At 38.8% G+C, this 18,447-nt stretch overlaps 1 protein-coding gene across 14 annotated transcripts in view; it reads left to right on the forward strand.

The window, feature by feature from the left end:
- LOC111899866 (isovaleryl-CoA dehydrogenase, mitochondrial) overlaps window positions 1-14,164 on the forward strand; it is a 33,958-nt gene extending 19,794 nt beyond the window's left edge. For all 14 annotated transcript variants that reach the window (XM_052768600.1, XM_052768607.1, XM_052768601.1 and 11 more), the window contains 13 exons: window positions 1,211-1,268; window positions 10,960-11,084; window positions 12,085-12,129; window positions 12,213-12,261; window positions 12,369-12,478; window positions 12,570-12,646; window positions 12,749-12,799; window positions 12,885-12,949; window positions 13,079-13,233; window positions 13,339-13,379; window positions 13,464-13,518; window positions 13,609-13,665; window positions 13,891-14,164. In XM_052768600.1, coding sequence (XP_052624560.1) covers window positions 1,211-1,268; window positions 10,960-11,084; window positions 12,085-12,129; window positions 12,213-12,261; window positions 12,369-12,478; window positions 12,570-12,646; window positions 12,749-12,799; window positions 12,885-12,949; window positions 13,079-13,233; window positions 13,339-13,379; window positions 13,464-13,518; window positions 13,609-13,665; window positions 13,891-14,037 — 1,035 coding nt within the window. In that variant the 3' untranslated portion in view covers window positions 14,038-14,164. The remainder of the gene's footprint in view (window positions 1-1,210; window positions 1,269-10,959; window positions 11,085-12,084; window positions 12,130-12,212; window positions 12,262-12,368; window positions 12,479-12,569; window positions 12,647-12,748; window positions 12,800-12,884; window positions 12,950-13,078; window positions 13,234-13,338; window positions 13,380-13,463; window positions 13,519-13,608; window positions 13,666-13,890) is intronic.
- Window positions 14,165-18,447: the final 4,283 nt, after the last annotated feature.

An 18,447-nucleotide genomic window follows, 5' to 3' on the forward strand; every position in this document is an offset into this window, starting at 1 on the left:
TTCCCACAAAGATTTTGTTGAAGTATACTCTCTGAAACCTTGAGTTATATCAGGAGATAAAGCCATTGTCAGAGTGGCCAAAGCCCTTTCCTGTTCTTTTACTTTCTCAAAATCTTCATCTGTGTAGTTTTCAACAACTTTGTCAACCACTTGCCCTACAACAGTGGTGGTAATTCTGACAGGTTTCTTGATGATGCTTCTCCAAATCTTGAAGTCCTTCATTTTAATGTACTTTTCAATCCGGTATTTCCATTCTGGAAAACCATCTGCAGACATCAATCTTAGAATGCGTGTAGTGGTGCCCATAACATAATCCAACTCATGATGATGGGTTTGACTTTGAGAATCTATTTATTCTGATTTTAAAACTTAAAAATTAAAAAAATAAAAATTGTCAAAATTGAGTTTACGGTTAGCAGTTTACAGTCAGCAGTTTACGGCCGTAAACTATGTTTACGATCGGGTGTTTACGGTTGGGGTGTTTACGGTTAATTAAGATGCATTGATTACGGTTCAAGAACACAATTTACGGCTCTTTAATATGCTTGAGTTTACGGCCTTAAACAGGGTTTAGGGTCGTAATCTTTTGGCAATAAACTCCCAAAAGTCTCAGTAAACGCAAGTTTGATGCAGATTTGACCCCTTTTATGATGAAAACACCAAACCCTAATGAAGAATATAAGTTTAAACGGCTGAAAACTCGATTGAATGATGCTTTGACACCGGTCTTGGTCTAATACCAATTGTAAGTCCCTAATCTGCTTGTGTATCAATCAGATCCGTTTGTTGGTGCGGAATCCCAATCAAACGGATGATGCCAGATCAAAATAGAAGAGAAGGAGAAGAAGAAGATGATGAATCTTGTATGTATTAATATGAATGAAGATCCGGATACAAGATTCACACACACTAACACACACTCTCTTTTTTCTCTCTCCAGAACACCTTCAAATGCACACACTCAAGCTCATCTATTCTATTCTCACGTTCATCTATCTCTCCTTACCCACCTAACATTTATTTATATGTAAATGGGGAACATGGGTCGTAAATCGGTTTACAATCGTAAATGGGTTTACGGCCGTAAACCCGTTTACGGTCGTAAACACCCACCTAGCCGTAAACACATAAAATATTACATAAAAATACAATTGCCCAGAAAAGCAAAGTATATACCATATTGTTGACCCAACAAAAACTTATGTTGCAGGATGTTGACTTATGGAAAGCTATGGGAGACTTTGATCTTCATGGACTTACTGCTCCAGGTACGTATATCTAGTGGCGTAGTCAGACTTTAAGGTAACATGGTCCATTTTATTAATTAATGTAATAAAAATTAAAAAAATTAAAATTTAACTAACCCTTTAAACTAACCCATTAAACTGTTGATATTCATGGCAAAGAAAGAAGGGTGAAAGAGCTCTAACTAAAAAATATAAAATTTCACAAATGGTCATTTTGCTTTTCAATTTTCTTTAAAATAGTCTTTGTGAAACATTTTTTTCCCTGGATAGTCCCTACAGAACAAACCTTACACATGAAAAGTGTTTATAACTAACTTTGTTAACATATTCTGTTAAATATTTTTAAAATGACAAAAACACATTTTATTTTTTGCACATAAATAGTCTCTCTCACACACATACATATACAAACATCAAACCAAAACCAACATCAAAACTGTATCAAAAGGTTTATGAAACATTCACAAGATGTCAAAATAAAATCCTATTCATAATTGAAACAAACTGAATCTCCATTTTTGTGTTCCCCAACCTTGTGATGCAAATCCTTTCCGGCGGGGATGTCGCTACAGTTGCAAATGAACCCAAACTCCAAAAATCATTAGGCAAATTAGTGATCTGATTATTGCTTAGATCCAAAGATTAAAGCTTTTTTGAGTTTGTCGAATGTGTTATCGGTGATCGAACCAGAATACCCAAATTAGGAGCATCTAGACCTATAGCATGTTCTTGATTGGCATCACAGAAAACAACTTACCATGAAAAAATGGGAGAAGAAAAATTGTAAACATGATAAATCGAAGAATTTAAAATACTAATTTTTTTGAAAGAAACCAGAGATGAAGAACTCATATGTATTGGGAATGGGTGTGGGACTGGGATGTTCTTGTTATTGACCAAAGTTTGACCTGAAGAACAAAGTTAGAGCAAAACCCATGTTTGGAAAATGAGTTTTCAAGACTCCAAGAAAGCGCTTCAATTTATCATCAAGATTGTCTGTGAACTGAAATTTTGGGAGCTATTATCCATTGTAGCACATAAGCAAGAAAACCCCCAGTATTACGTACTAAATCCTTGTTCTGAATACCCCAACAGTTCTGATTAATTTATGGACACAACTAGTGGTTAGATGGTATAGCAGTGGTCGGTGATGGTTGTGAGAGAAGAGGTCTCCCAGTCGCCCTATTTTGGTCCACGTCGCCTTATAACTTTTGACACATCAAGATGATTTGCAAGAAAGTGTTTGAGTAAGAAACTGAGAGATACAGAAGCTGATTTTGATGTTCGATTGACAACTGATCGGGAGGAGACGAAAAAGTGCGCATCTGATTTCCATCTTGCAATTCGTAATTGTGACATCCCCAAAATCACGGCCAGAAAAGACCGATTTTTGTTTATGCTTTATAAAAATCAGAGTACTTCATTTTATAAAAATGTTGCGGAATTTGTTCCCAGAAAAACACGATAAATACGTTATTAAAACATTTTCGAAGAAACGTATTTATTTCATTTTAAAACGTTTGGGATGTCATTGTTAATACAGAAACATAAGCATAAACAGAACTTACAATTATTTACACTAGTGATCTACATCTCTTTTAAATCTCTCAGTGTAATGTCACTTCACTTCGTCACCTGTGATATACATAAACTGAGTGGGTCAGGTTGGGAAACCTGGTGAGTACATAGGGTTTTCAACCCACAATAATATAATTATTATGTTCAAACAATCAAACAATCAACCCAATTACCCATCCCCATTATCTTCTTTTAGTCTTCCCTAAAGATATTATCTCAAGGGTCATCTCCTATATCATATTTACTTCTCATCTCCTTACATCGTATTTCCTTATATGATTGTTCCTACGAACTTTATCTAAGGATCATCGCCTACATTGCATAGACAATACTAATCCGGGGATTACTCCCTCAATATGTGTCTAGCAAGTGTTAGGGTATCATCGCATGATTACGTAGTCACAACATCACCTGGACTTGTAAATCATGATAAGGGTTGGTCTATCATCGCATGAATACGTAGCCGCAACATCGCCTGGACTCGTACATCATAATAAGGGTTAGACTATCATCGCATGAATACGTAGTTGCAACATCGCCTGAACTCGTAATTCATCACCTACAGGTTACTAGCCTGCTGGTGTTTCCACGGGGTTGTCTATAATTGTCCGTGGTCGCCATCTATAGTCTGGTAGATGACTACATCTCCACATTGTCGGACGAGGTCGTAGTATCCTACATCACCGATTCATAATCACCTATCTATCCTCACCTAATTATCATCACCTTCCTATCATCACCTATCTCTCATAATTTTATTTCATCACTCACAAACTACTTCATCTACCCATGTTTTATCCCAACATATTTGTAGATATAAAATAACTATACAGTTTAAATCATTTAAAACATGTATAAATCATTCATCCAGCATAGACAACAAGTATTCAAACAATATGCACACATAGCACGTAATTTATATTAAAATACTTCATATCTATGTGTAAGATGAAAGGGACCATGCACTCACCTGAGTAGGTGGTGACTCAGTACTCGGACAGCGCTTCGATACTCTCAAAACGATATTCCTTCGATAAAACCTAGTATCGATACCACTAGGGTTTAGTTTAACGATAACCGCGACAAATTAATTAGTCCGAGTATTATTAAGTGTTAATAATACTCGATATAACTCATTTTAATAGCCCAAATAATTATTTTAAGGACCTAATAACATTCCTATAATTATATGAAAGCTATATTAAAAATTGCGTAAGCGTAGCACACTTACAACGAATTTTATCGAAAACCGGAACTTAATTGGAGCAGCGTTTCGAAACCGAAAAACTCCTTTTTCTCGGGACTCCGGGAGCCTCGGGGCTTCCCTAGGGTGCTAAGGGTTTAACTAGGGCTTAGGGGATGTTTACAACACTTAGAGAGAGAAAGAAGTTAGAGAGAGAGTGAAGAAAGGTGTGAAAAATGAAGGAAAATCGGGCCCTTTTTATAGCCCTGCGAGGCCTCGGTACGCTGGGCGTACCTCGGACCTACGCGGGGCGTAGTCATCAGATAAGAATGCCAGACCGACTCCAGCTGTTAGCCTCTTCGGATCGGATAAGACCGAGGTTACGCGGGGCGTTCCGGATCTCGTACGCGGGGCGTAGGGCGAGGCTTCGTGGCATGATCCGAAGCGAGATCTGAGACTTCATCGGACGGCCCACAACGCGCCACGTCACCAGTCTCGTATCAGATTTCGCAATTTGCACCCTCAACTCTAAAAATTCGTAACTTTCGCGTACGACCTCCGTTTTTGACGTTCTTTATATCCACGCGAAGGTGGGAACGTACTCTACAACTTTCGTTTAGACTACGTCGGCTAATTTTGGCTCGATTTTAAATTTTATATTATTAACGGGCCGGGACACGATTGGTCCGTTAAATCCTCATAACTTCTTCATCCGACATCCGTTTTCGCCCATCTTTTTCTCGTTACGCTACTTTCAACGAGATCTTCGATTCTCGTTTAGGTCGTGTCGGCTAAAAACCGCTCGATCAAATATTCGAATTTCGGGCTGTACACTGCTAGTCCGAAACTTCGAAAAATCATAACTTCTTCATACGAAGTCAGATTTGGACGTTCTTTTTATCGATGTTCTTAGTTTAACATATTCTACGACTTTCGTTTAGATCGCTAAGGCTAAATCTCGCTCTAACGTAAATTCACTATTTACGCTTCCCGGTGTCGTGCCGGTTTTGCCGTAAAACTTCGACGGGCCATAACTTCTTTGTTATAACTCGGATTTCGGCGTTCTTTATATGTACGGAAACCTCGTGACATATACTACAACTTGGTTAAGATTATTTATTATAAATAATCTTTTGTCGAAAAGTCGTTTTCGACCCCTATTGCCGCTAAATTGACTAGCCCGGATTTGCGGGCGTTACAATTATCTCCCCCTTAGGATGATTACGTCCCGGAATCATCAACGAAACATGGTCGTATAATGACTCCATACGTCATCTCTTCATCCTAGGTAATAATTGTAACTTCTTTATTCCTTCAAGTCTATCTCTTAGACTTATTGATTGTAAGCAGTACTTAATCGTGCACCTGCTCTCTACCTCAGGTTAGACTCCAAATTATGACCTTCAAGTCACAATCTCGATCTTTACTGGATACGAACTTGAGATGACTTCTTTTATTACTACTATGGATCGATGTGTCATATTCTAATGACCTATCATCGTATGTTGCAACACTTAGACTTAGGTCTCTTAGAGTTAAATTCTAAAACAGACTATGCCTTCCTTCATGTTCTAATGTGATATAATCACACTTTAACATTAGGCATTTCTAGCTACCAACTTCTTTAACAACGAGTGCGATACTTCTATTGATCGTTTTAATTTCAACCGTTTGGTTTAATGTCGGACGCTACATCAAAATTGGTTCTCTGAACCACACAACATACTCATCGTAGTCGGACTCGATTTGATATGACCACTAGGGTCGGAATATCAACAATCTTCTTAGTCATTACCGAAACGATGGTAACAACACACTTGAATAAAACGAAATCAATTACTAGCTTCTTGGTAACCTTGTGACTTTCCCTGATCCAAGTGTGAGTCCTGTGCTTCCGGTAGTATAGGCCTCTACTACCATTCACACCTACTCATACTCGTCCCAAGTATTGTCTCGCAGTTTCCCAAGTCACCATGCAGCGAATCAACTTAACACATCAGATAACAAAACAAAGGTTTTATATTATTTCTTGAAACAATTACATAGGTGTTCAAGTTCACCCTAGACTATGCCTCTACTAGGCTACATCATACGAAACTATGGCTACTGCATAATTTGATCTTCGGGTAAGAAGTCCTCATTCTTGATTCCTCTCATGGTTCTCTGCTTCGTCAAGGATCATGTGAAATGCCCTTGGTTTCGGCGGTGCATTTGGTCTTGCAGCTTCGTTTTTCTTTGGACAGTTCTTTGAAATATGCCCATCATTTCCACATTCGTAGCACTTCTTGTTGTCGAATGTACAATCTCTGGAATAGTGACCGGTCCTACCACACTTATAGCACGTCACTTCACCATCGCATCTTCCGAAGTGCTTCTTCTTGCACTTCTCACACCACTTGGCTTCATTCCTTCGGTCGTCCAGGTTAGACTTCGAGAACTTTCCCTTATTATCAGGTCTTGAGGATCCTTCCGACTTCCTCTTCTCACCAACTTCAACTTTCTCCAGACCCTTTTCCCTTATTTGGGTCTCAACATTCTTGGCTGCCCAGATGGCGGCTTTCAAAGTGGTTGCTTGTTTGACCATTGGACCAAAGTCTGCTGGTAATCCATGGGCAAACTTATTGACCTTGGAGAGTTCAGTTGGAACTAGATAAGGAACAAGCTTCATTTTCTCCGTAAAACTTGCAGCATACTCGATGACACTCATCTTTCCCTTCTTTAGATTCTGAAACTCGTTGTTGATTTCCAGAAGATCCTGTTCAGAGCAGTACTGTATTTTTAGCTGCACCAGAAAATCCTCCCATGACATCTTGTTCGCTTCTCCTTTGGGCATCGAATCAGCTAGTAGCTTCCACCAGCTTAGTACTCCAGATTTCAACAGAGGAACCGCGAGAGCGGTCTTTTGCCTGTTGCTACACTCACAACTCTCAAACATCGTCTCCATCTCGGAGATCCAGTTTATGACTTCCACCGGCGTCGGGCTTCCAGATAGACTCGGTGGTTTGGACGCCATGAAATCCTTGTATTTGCATCCACGTCCATCATTTCCTCCATCCTGGTGGTTTTGCTTAACCATTGGTGGGTTGGCTTGACCAACAGTCCCACTGTAGTTTCCCTCCTCAGTCTGCCCCTCGTTCAACTCGGGCCGTTCGATCTGAATGGTCGCTTCCTCTCGATTTTGCTGGAGCAAACGCCTGGTTTCCTCCATTTGACGATCCAACATCGCTTGGATCATCGCTTGCACTCCGGCCATTGTGACTAGCTCAGCAGTGGCTTCCATCACCGGTATTTGCTCAATCACTGGGGGCTGATCTCGGTTCCCATTTGCATTCACGTTTCCGCTACGTGTTCTTACCATCTTGATCTATACACCTAATGAGGTGAATCTAGACCTTTACTTAGGATTGATGTTTAAATCATCCTTATCACTCCGAAACGTTTACATGCTAGTTCTAATATCGTAGTCGTACGTTTAGAATCCTAAACACATAAGGTTTCCAGATCCGGTCGGCAACAGACCATAGATCCGATCAAACTATAGCATAACAAATCATTTAGCACATAAAAGCAATTTAGGCATCATTCCTAAAATAAGCTAGTGCTCACACCTCACAATCATCGCTTAGCATTCTAAGTTTAAGTCTAGAGATAAATCCATATTCCTAGTTCGCTTAAACTAATGCTCTGATACCAACTGTGACATCCCCAAAATCACGGCCAGAAAAGACCGATTTTTGTTTATGCTTTATAAAAATCAGAGTACTTCATTTTATAAAAATGTTGCGGAATTTGTTCCCAGAAAAACACGATAAATACGTTATTAAAACATTTTCGAAGAAACGTATTTATTTCATTTTAAAACGTTTGGGATGTCATTGTTAATACAGAAACATAAGCATAAACAGAACTTACAATTATTTACACTAGTGATCTACATCTCTTTTAAATCTCTCAGTGTAATGTCACTTCACTTCGTCACCTGTGATATACATAAACTGAGTGGGTCAGGTTGGGAAACCTGGTGAGTACATAGGGTTTTCAACCCACAATAATATAATTATTATGTTCAAACAATCAAACAATCAACCCAATTACCCATCCCCATTATCTTCTTTTAGTCTTCCCTAAAGATATTATCTCAAGGGTCATCTCCTATATCATATTTACTTCTCATCTCCTTACATCGTATTTCCTTATATGATTGTTCCTACGAACTTTATCTAAGGATCATCGCCTACATTGCATAGACAATACTAATCCGGGGATTACTCCCTCAATATGTGTCTAGCAAGTGTTAGGGTATCATCGCATGATTACGTAGTCACAACATCACCTGGACTTGTAAATCATGATAAGGGTTGGTCTATCATCGCATGAATACGTAGCCGCAACATCGCCTGGACTCGTACATCATAATAAGGGTTAGACTATCATCGCATGAATACGTAGTTGCAACATCGCCTGAACTCGTAATTCATCACCTACAGGTTACTAGCCTGCTGGTGTTTCCACGGGGTTGTCTATAATAGTCCGTGGTCGCCATCTATAGTCTAGTAGATGACTACATCTCCACATTGTCGGACGAGGTCGTAGTATCCTACATCACCGATTCATAATCACCTATCTATCCTCACCTAATTATCATCACCTTCCTATCATCACCTATCTCTCATAATTTTATTTCATCACTCACAAACTACTTCATCTACCCATGTTTTATCCCAACATATTTGTAGATATAAAATAACTATACAGTTTAAATCATTTAAAACATGTATAAATCATTCATCCAGCATAGACAACAAGTATTCAAACAATATGCACACATAGCACGTAATTTATATTAAAATACTTCATATCTATGTGTAAGATGAAAGGGACCATGCACTCACCTGAGTAGGTGGTGACTCAGTACTCGGACAGCGCTTCGATACTCTCAAAACGATATTCCTTCGATAAAACCTAGTATCGATACCACTAGGGTTTAGTTTAACGATAACCGCGACAAATTAATTAGTCCGAGTATTATTAAGTGTTAATAATACTCGATATAACTCATTTTAATAGCCCAAATAATTATTTTAAGGACCTAATAACATTCCTATAATTATATGAAAGCTATATTAAAAATTACGTAAGCGTAGCACACTTACAGCGAATTTTATCGAAAACCGGAACTTAATTGGAGCAGCGTTTCGAAACCGAAAAACTCCTTTTTCTCGGGACTCCGGGAGCCTCGGGGCTTCCCTAGGGTGCTAAGGGTTTAACTAGGGCTTAGGGGATGTTTACAACACTTAGAGAGAGAAAGAAGTTAGAGAGAGAGTGAAGAAAGGTGTGAAAAATGAAGGAAAATCGGGCCCTTTTTATAGCCCTGCGAGGCCTCGGTACGCTGGGCGTACCTCGGACCTACGCGGGGCGTAGTCATCAGATAAGAATGCCAGACCGACTCCAGCTGTTAGCCTCTTCGGATCGGATAAGACCGAGGTTACGCGGGGCGTTCCGGATCTCGTACGCGGGGCGTAGGGCGAGGCTTCGTGGCATGATCCGAAGCGAGATCTGAGACTTCATCGGACGGCCCACAACGCGCCACGTCACCAGTCTCGTATCAGATTTCGCAATTTGCACCCTCAACTCTAAAAATTCGTAACTTTCGCGTACGACCTCCGTTTTTGACGTTCTTTATATCCACGCGAAGGTGGGAACGTACTCTACAACTTTCGTTTAGACTACGTCGGCTAATTTTGGCTCGATTTTAAATTTTATATTATTAACGGGCCGGGACACGATTGGTCCGTTAAATCCTCATAACTTCTTCATCCGACATCCGTTTTCGCCCATCTTTTTCTCGTTACGCTACTTTCAACGAGATCTTCGATTCTCGTTTAGGTCGTGTCGGCTAAAAACCGCTCGATCAAATATTCGAATTTCGGGCTGTACACTGCTAGTCCGAAACTTCGAAAAATCATAACTTCTTCATACGAAGTCAGATTTGGACGTTCTTTTTATCGATGTTCTTAGTTTAACATATTCTACGACTTTCGTTTAGATCGCTAAGGCTAAATCTCGCTCTAACGTAAATTCACTATTTACGCTTCCCGGTGTCGTGCCGGTTTTGCCGTAAAACTTCGACGGGCCATAACTTCTTTGTTATAACTCGGATTTCGGCGTTCTTTATATGTACGGAAACCTCGTGACATATACTACAACTTGGTTAAGATTATTTATTATAAATAATCTTTTGTCGAAAAGTCGTTTTCGACCCCTATTGCCGCTAAATTGACTAGCCCGGATTTGCGGACGTTACAGTAATTATCGGCCATGTAACTCCTTGTTTCGACATCCCCTTCTCAACTTCTCTCCCCCTACTTTATGTGTTTTACCCTCTTTGAACTTAGATTAATGCCTCTCCTATAAGAAAATGCAATTAGAGATTGGTACCACACTTGAAATTGAACAATGATAGCGATCCTAGGCTTCTTACAGAATCAATAAACCATTCACGATTTCGACGAGCAACGATTATTATTTTACAATCTTCGTCTGTAATTTACAGTCTCCATCTTGTTCTTCAGTGTAAGACCTTGTTCCCAAATAAAGAGAGAGAGAGAGAGAGAGAGAGAGAGAGAGAGAGACTATTTATGTGCAAAAAAACTAAGACATTTTCATCATTTCTCATGCTAACATAATTTGTTAACAAAATTAGTCATAAAAGACCTTCCAATTTGCTCTAAAGGGACTATCCATACAAAAAATATTTCATAAGAAAAAGTTGAAAAGCAAAAAAGCAAAAGAACCATTTGTAAAAAAATAGTGTATGTATCACTCTAAGTATACACTATCTCCGCCATTACGTACATCTGCTACCTTCACAATATATTATTTATTTTTTTTATCTATTGATCAGGGTGTCGGGTCAAATGTAAAACCAATCTTTCTTTTTAATGCATGCAGCGGAATATGGAGGACTCGACGTAGGTTATTTGTATCATTGTTTGGCCACGGAGGAGATTAGCCGTGCATCAGCGTCAGTTGGGTTTTCGTATGTTTGTCATTCTAACGTTTGCATTAATCAATTGGTAATTAAAACTATAACTTGATAGTTATGGAATATTATGGTGCTATATTCGCATACTAGGAGTAAGACCAATGTATTACATGTGTTTATTTTAAAGAAGAAAAATATGCAATTCTAAACATTTGAGAAATTCGAATTTATGAGAAAAAATAAAAAAATATTAAATTATTAAAATTAAATTGTTTGTTTTTCTTTTAAGTTAAACAAATAATTTAGATAAATAAATAAAGGAAACTAATGAAACTTTAATTTATAAATTTGAAAGAAGTCAATTAATGAAAATTGATATACATTTATTATTATATTTATTTAATTATTACATTTAAATATTATGTGAAAATTAATAAAATGAAAAAAAACCATAAAATGTCATGTGAAAAAAAATGTATTTAAAATAATCACAAAATGACATGTGACCAAATCAATAAGAATATGACATGTGGTAAAAAATTCTTTATTTATTAGGGAGGTTATATATATATATATATATATATATATATATATATATATATATATATATATATATATATATATATATATATATATATATATATATATATATATATATATATATATATATATATATATATATGCCCTAATTAAGGTTGCAACTTCCAATAACAATATTCATAAACAAAAAGTCGAAAACTTACTTTATTGCTTCTACAAACACAAGGATTTAAAATGATCCGCTCACTTTTCCTTCTTATTAATCTACATTTAACAAAAGGTCTTCTAGCTGGTATCGGGTGGTTTACTCTTTCCTTAAAGTCGATGGTTCAAGTCTCATAGTGGACATAGATGGAATTAGGTGTGCGTTTAGCAGTAAATTATAATATTTGTATTCGCAGGTTAAATAAAAGTTAACCTACATTTTCCGCATTAAACATTCCAAGTTAATTAATACAATTATTAACATTATTGTTAAGATAGTTACATTTAGAAGATACGAATATTTTCCAACAATTAACGACTTCGTTATTGTGTTCTTGTTCTTGAAGGTGAGGCATGGAAATGTTGCCCAGAAGGAAAGATATTTGCCCAAGGTATATATACTTGGTTTAATTTTGACATCGTACATATTTATAGCTCGCTAGATTCTAATTTTTCAATTAATTTTGTTGTAAAGCTAATTAGCGGGGAGCATGTAGGAGCTCTTTCTATGAGTGAACCAAATGGTACATACATACATATATATGTATTTTGCGGGTCTTAAGATTTCAGATTATGTTAATGCTTCTACAATTAACGATGGATGTGTTTATGCATATATGCATGGTATCAGCTGGCTCAGATCCTGTTGGGATGAAATGTAAAGCTGAACGTGTTGATGGTGGTTATGTTTTAAATGGGAACAAGATGTGGTGCAGCAATGGCGGAATTGCCGACACCCTGGTAAGAGTATATCTTAATACTTTTATATAGTTTCCTACTCCTACTTAATTAATTCGTCAAAGTCCAAAACTGATAGAGTTTATTTGATTAGGTGGTTTACGCAAAAACAGATGTCTCTGCTGGGTCAAAAGGGATAACAGCGTTTATCGTTGAAAAAGGAACGCCTGGGTATGTTGGTTCATGCATGCAGCTCTAAGGGTAGAAAACGTTATATTTTCTTGATCTCTCACTAATCTTCTGCTTGTTGTGTAATTTACATTCGATATACAGATTCATTGCTGCCCAAAAATTAGATAAACTTGGAATGCGTGGAAGTCCTACGTATGTATTCATTATTTCCGGCTACTTTCAATGTCTCTCTTCTAAGATAAATTTAACAATCTTTATCTCATCTTCCGGATCTCAGATACGAGCTTGTTTTTGAAAATTGCTTTGTTCCTACAGAGAATATACTTGGTGAAATAGGAAAAGGTATCATTGCATGCATGCAAAGATAATTTCATCATCTTGCATGTTTTTCTGATTTTCTCTCATGAAGCAAAAATCAATAAAAAGAAACATCTCGTTGATTCTCTTTTGGTTTTCAATTATGCATTCCAGGAGTTTACATCATGATGTCCGGATTAGATTTAGAGAGAATCGTATTCGCAGCTGGACCTATCGGGATCATGCAAGCATGTCTTGATATTGTTCTTCCATATGTCCGCCAACGTGAACAATTCGGACGCCCCATTGGGCAGTTTCAACTTATGGAGGTTCATTAATTCCTGCATTTTCAGTCGCATTTTTATTATTTAAAAAAACAACACCAAAAGTTGTTGTTTTAATTTTTGTTTTTTTTTAATCTTGTGCTAAAACAGGGGAAGATTGCGGACATGTATGTTGCTTTGCAGTCTTCAAGGTAAAAATGAACAGTTTTTCAACTTCAGAGGTCTTATAGCCTCATGGTCATTGTTATTGATATATAGTTTCAATCGTGTTATAGATCATATGTATATTCTGTTGCAACGGATTGTGACAATGGAAAAATCATTACAAAGGTGAAATTTGTAGCTAGCTATGATTAAAATGCATAAATTCAAGCAAAATCATTGTCCATCGATGCATGGGTTTGTAATTAATTCTTGTAGGATTGTGCTGGGGCGATACTTGTTGCTGCTGAAAGAGCCACGCAAGTTGCTTTACAGGTTTGAAATTAAATTTCCGATTTGTGAATTCAATGAATCCCGATCTCCAATGAATGAATATTTTGGTTATAAAATTGAAATATATATATATATATATATATATATATATATATATATATATATATATATATATATATATATATATATATATATATATATATATATATATATATATATATATATATATATATATATATATATATATATATATATATATATTGTCAGGCGATTCAATGTCTGGGTGGGAATGGGTATATGAATGAGTACCCTACCGGCCGATTTCTTCGTGATGCCAAATTATATGAGATTGCTGCCGGAACTAGTGAGATCAGAAGAATGCTTATAGGCCGCCAACTCTTTAGAGAACAATGATATTTTCATAAATATCATCACTGAATATTAAATTCAAACACTTTACATTTTAATAAAAACTATTTGGGTTTTACAAGTTTTGTAATTTCATAATTTGGTTGATATAAACATGGCCGAATTCCATTATAATTTTTACGATATACACTGTTGGGTGTGGTCAACAGGGTTATGTTGCCAAATATTGCAACCTCACATTTTCTTACAGTTTGAAGTCGGGGGTGTTGTTCCTATGTTATAACATGATGTTAATAGGAGAGAGAAATAATGAAAAAGAGAAGGAAATAATGTGATTGGGTGTTGCCTCTCTTGCTTGTTACAACATTACTAGAGGTGGGGGCGGTGTTCCTTCCGTGGTAACGTCGTTAAGTTTGTGCCACGTAGACAATAACGAGCCTTAACGGCCACGTACCGAACAGTCTTAATAAATCACCGAAAGAATATATTTCTAGATTAAATTTTAAAAGACTTTTTTTTTTCTTTAAAAAAGAACGATTGTAACTACTAAGTTATATATAAGGGTTTTTGGGTAACTATAATATTGTACGAAACCATTTTGAAAAAGAAATCAATCTAACCATTGGGAGATCTTTTCTTATAATTTTACTTAGAAAAAACTTTTACATCCTCTCTAATAAATAAATGTTTTTTTATCACTTGTTACACTCATCCAATTTGTCAAATGTCATCTTTTAGTTATTTAATTTTTTTTCCACATGTCATTCTATGAGTTTTTTCTATTTTATTAAATCTCACATAATATCATCTCTAATAAATAAATGTTTTTTTGCCACTTGTCACACTCTCATTCAATTTGTCAAATGTCATTTTGTAGCTATTTTGACTTCATTTTTTTTCTACATGTCATTTTGTGAGTTTTTTCTATTTTATTAAATTCTACATAATATTTTAATATAATAATTGCAATGATAGCCAGGGTGGAGAGAGAGAGAGAGAGAGAGAGAGAGATTGATATAGAGTACATCCGGAAGAGGAAGGCGGAGACTGGGCAGGTAACCACGGTTTCGGGGAAGAAGCCCAAGGGATCCGACTCTAGGTCGAAGGGCCAGCAGGGCTGGAGCCGCTGTGGGAAATGCGACAAGACACATTAGGGAGTTTGTAGATTAGGGTCATCGGTCTGCTATAAGTGCGGCAAGCTTGGGCATTTTGGCAGGGATTGTACTGCCCCTACCCTTACCCTTCATACATCAGACCTGATTTGTTTTTACTGCAATCCGAAGGGCCATAAAAGGCTAACTGCCCGAGATTGACATCAGGAGCGCCAGCTCCAACGACCCTGCAGATCACGGATGGCCGACAGGGCAAGATAGATGATCCAGTGGTGAGGAGCCGACAGCTGACTGCCGAAGAGGCGCGTGCCGCACTGGATGTGGTGACGGGTATGTTTTCTTCTCCCTAACTCTTATTACATGTCGGTTATGATATTTATGTTATGTGTTTTGTTTAGGATCGTTCCATGTGAACGTTATCCTAGTATAGGTGTTATTCGAATCGGTGGCTACCCGACCATTCATCTGTCTTGCTCTTAGCAAGAGGTTTTCTGAGTCTTCGGGCATGTTGGATTGTCCTTTAGAGGTCGAGATTGCTGACAACCGATATGTACGGGCATTGGAGGTCGACAGAGATTGTGTTTTAAGGATGTATGACGAGTGTTACCTCGTGGATTTGGTTCTCATTTCTTTGCGTGGAAACAAGGTCATCATAGGCATGGATTGGTTGAGCCCTAATGGGGGCGGTTATCGACTGTATGCAGTAGTTGGTACGTGTTAGGACCCCAAGTGGGGAAGATTTGATGATTCAGGGCGAGAGGCTGCAGCGTGGACCAGCGTTGTGCTCAGCAGCGAGGGCTAGGCGCTACCTTCAACAAGGTTGCGCAGGATATGTCACCTACGTCATGGATACCCTAGAGGCGGGTAAGGCGACCGTGAGTGATGTGCCAATGGTGTGAGAGTACCCGGATGTATTTCTAGAGGAGTTGCCTGGGATACCTCCGGAGAGACAAGTAGAGTTCAAGATCGACCTAGTCCCGGGTGCGGCTCCAATAACCAAGGCACCATATCGGTTGGCTCTTCCTGAGATGCAAGAGTTGTCTACCCAGCTGCAGGAGATGTTAGACAAGAGATTCATTAGGCCGAGCAGTTCGCCTCAAGGATCCCCGATCCTGTTTGTGAAGAAGAAAGATGGGTCACATCATATGTATATAGACTAACTGGAGCTGAACAAGGTAACGACGAAGAACCGTTACCCACTCCCGAGGATTGATGATCTCTTCAACCAGCTATAGGGGGCATCTTGGTTTCCAAGATAGATTTGCATTTGGGCTACCACCAGATGTGATTCAGAGATGAGGATGTATAGAAGACAGCTTTCTGGACTCGCTATGGCCACTACAAGTTTGTGGTGATGCCCTTGCCGCGTTCATGGACCTCATGAACCGTGTATGTAGACCGATGTTGGATCGGTCTGTGATAGTCTTTATTGATGACATCTTGGTTTACTCCAAGACGCAGGAGCAGCACGACGAGCACTTTCGGGAGGTGTTGGATACCCTAAGGAGGGAGAGCTTGTACACCAAGTTCTCCAAGTGTAAGTTCTAGTTGCACGGGGTGCAGTTTCTGGGGCACCTTGTCAACCAGAACGGTGTTTTGGTTGGCCCAGCCAAAGTGGATGCCGTGATGAGATGGGAGGTTCCAAAGTCTCCATCTTAGATTTAAAGTTTCCTCGGGTTAGTAGGCTTTTACCGGAGATTCATACAGGAGTTCTCCAAGATAGCAGTACCCTTGACCCGACTGACGAAGAAGGTCGTTGTATTTCGCTGGGGGCTTAAGCAGCAAGCAACGTCTGAGAATTTGATGCAGAGGTTGTGTGAGGTGCCGATTTTAGCCCTGCCAGAGGGCATTTAGGATTTTGTAGTATACTGCAATGCATCCATTTCGGGTTTGGGCGCAGTGTTAATGCAGAGAGGGCACGTCATCGCCTACGCCTCGAGGCATCTGAAGCCTCACGAGGCGAACTACCTGACGCACAACTTGGAGTTGGGGGCGGTTGTTTTCGCCCTCAAGATTTGACAACACTACCTCTATGGGGTCCATTGTACCATTTACACGGACCACAAGTGCTTGGGGTACCTCATGGATCAACTGAATCTGAACATGAGGCAGCACGGATGGTTAGATGTGGTAAAGGATTATGACTGTGAGATCCTTTACCACCCGAGGAAGGCAAATATAGTGGCCGATGCACTTAGCCGCAAGGTATTCATAGCCTTGATCAGAGACATCTGTCTGAGGATGACAGTAGTGACTCCGCTTCTGGAGAAGAGCTGGGAGGCCCAATAGGAGGCTATGAAGGAGGAACACTGGAAGAGTGAGCGTATCTTGGGCCAAATTTCCTCCTTCAACTATGATATCCACAAGTTGTTGATACTTCACCGTAGAGTGTGGGTTCCGTACGCAAGAGGTGTGTGCCAAATCCTGGTGGACGAGGCGCACAAGTGCATATTTTCTATCCATCTCGGGGTGACGAAGATATATAGAGATATTCGTCCTGATTACTGGTGGCCCTGCATGAAGTGGGATGTAGCCTGGTACGTTGAGAGGTGCTTGACCTATAGGAAGGTCAAGGCCGAACACTAGAGGCTTCACGACAAGACGTAGCCGTTGGACATCCCTGTGTGGAAATGGGAGGATATTACTATGGATTTCATCACAAAACTTCCAAGGACCGTACGGGGAGTGGATTCGATTTGGGTCATCGTGGATCGGTTGACCAAGAGCGCCCATTTCATCCCGATCCAGGAGAGCATTTCGGCAGAAAAGCTTGCCGACATCTACATCAGAGAGGTAGTAGCTCGACACGGAGTGCCAGTTTCCGTGATTTCTGACCGAGATGTACGGTTTACTTCCAAATTTTGGAAGAAATTTCATGAAGAGTTGGGTACTCGTCTGCATTTTAGCACGAGTACATTCTTGTAACAGGGTTCAACCCTAATAGCCACTTTGTGTACCTCGTTCTCTTAGTGAAAACCATCTCTGTAATAATCGTATTGTTCATACTTGTTTGTATCCTATCATTGAACCTACTGATCAGATGCGTTTTCTCACTATATTGCATATGACACTGCATATCCTTTGTATCAGGGAACAAGTATGCTATTTAAATAAGATAGTATTTGTTGGGTATGTGATTGTTTGATTGTATGATACTTTTATGAGTAATGTCTAGTTGGAGTATTGTTAGTGTTGGTTGATTAGTGAATGAATGTCCTAAGGGTTGTATGTAGTTTAATTCAGATAGCCTTAGAACTCTTGATCCGACCTTATTGTTTGTTCTTGTCTAATAAATGCCTTAGGGAAGGAACACATGTTCGACTGACTATCTTATTTTCTGACT

Source organism: Lactuca sativa, chromosome 2 (genome assembly GCF_002870075.4).
Source record: "Lactuca sativa cultivar Salinas chromosome 2, Lsat_Salinas_v11, whole genome shotgun sequence".
In the NCBI taxonomy this organism is placed as follows: Eukaryota; Viridiplantae; Streptophyta; class Magnoliopsida; order Asterales; family Asteraceae; genus Lactuca; species Lactuca sativa.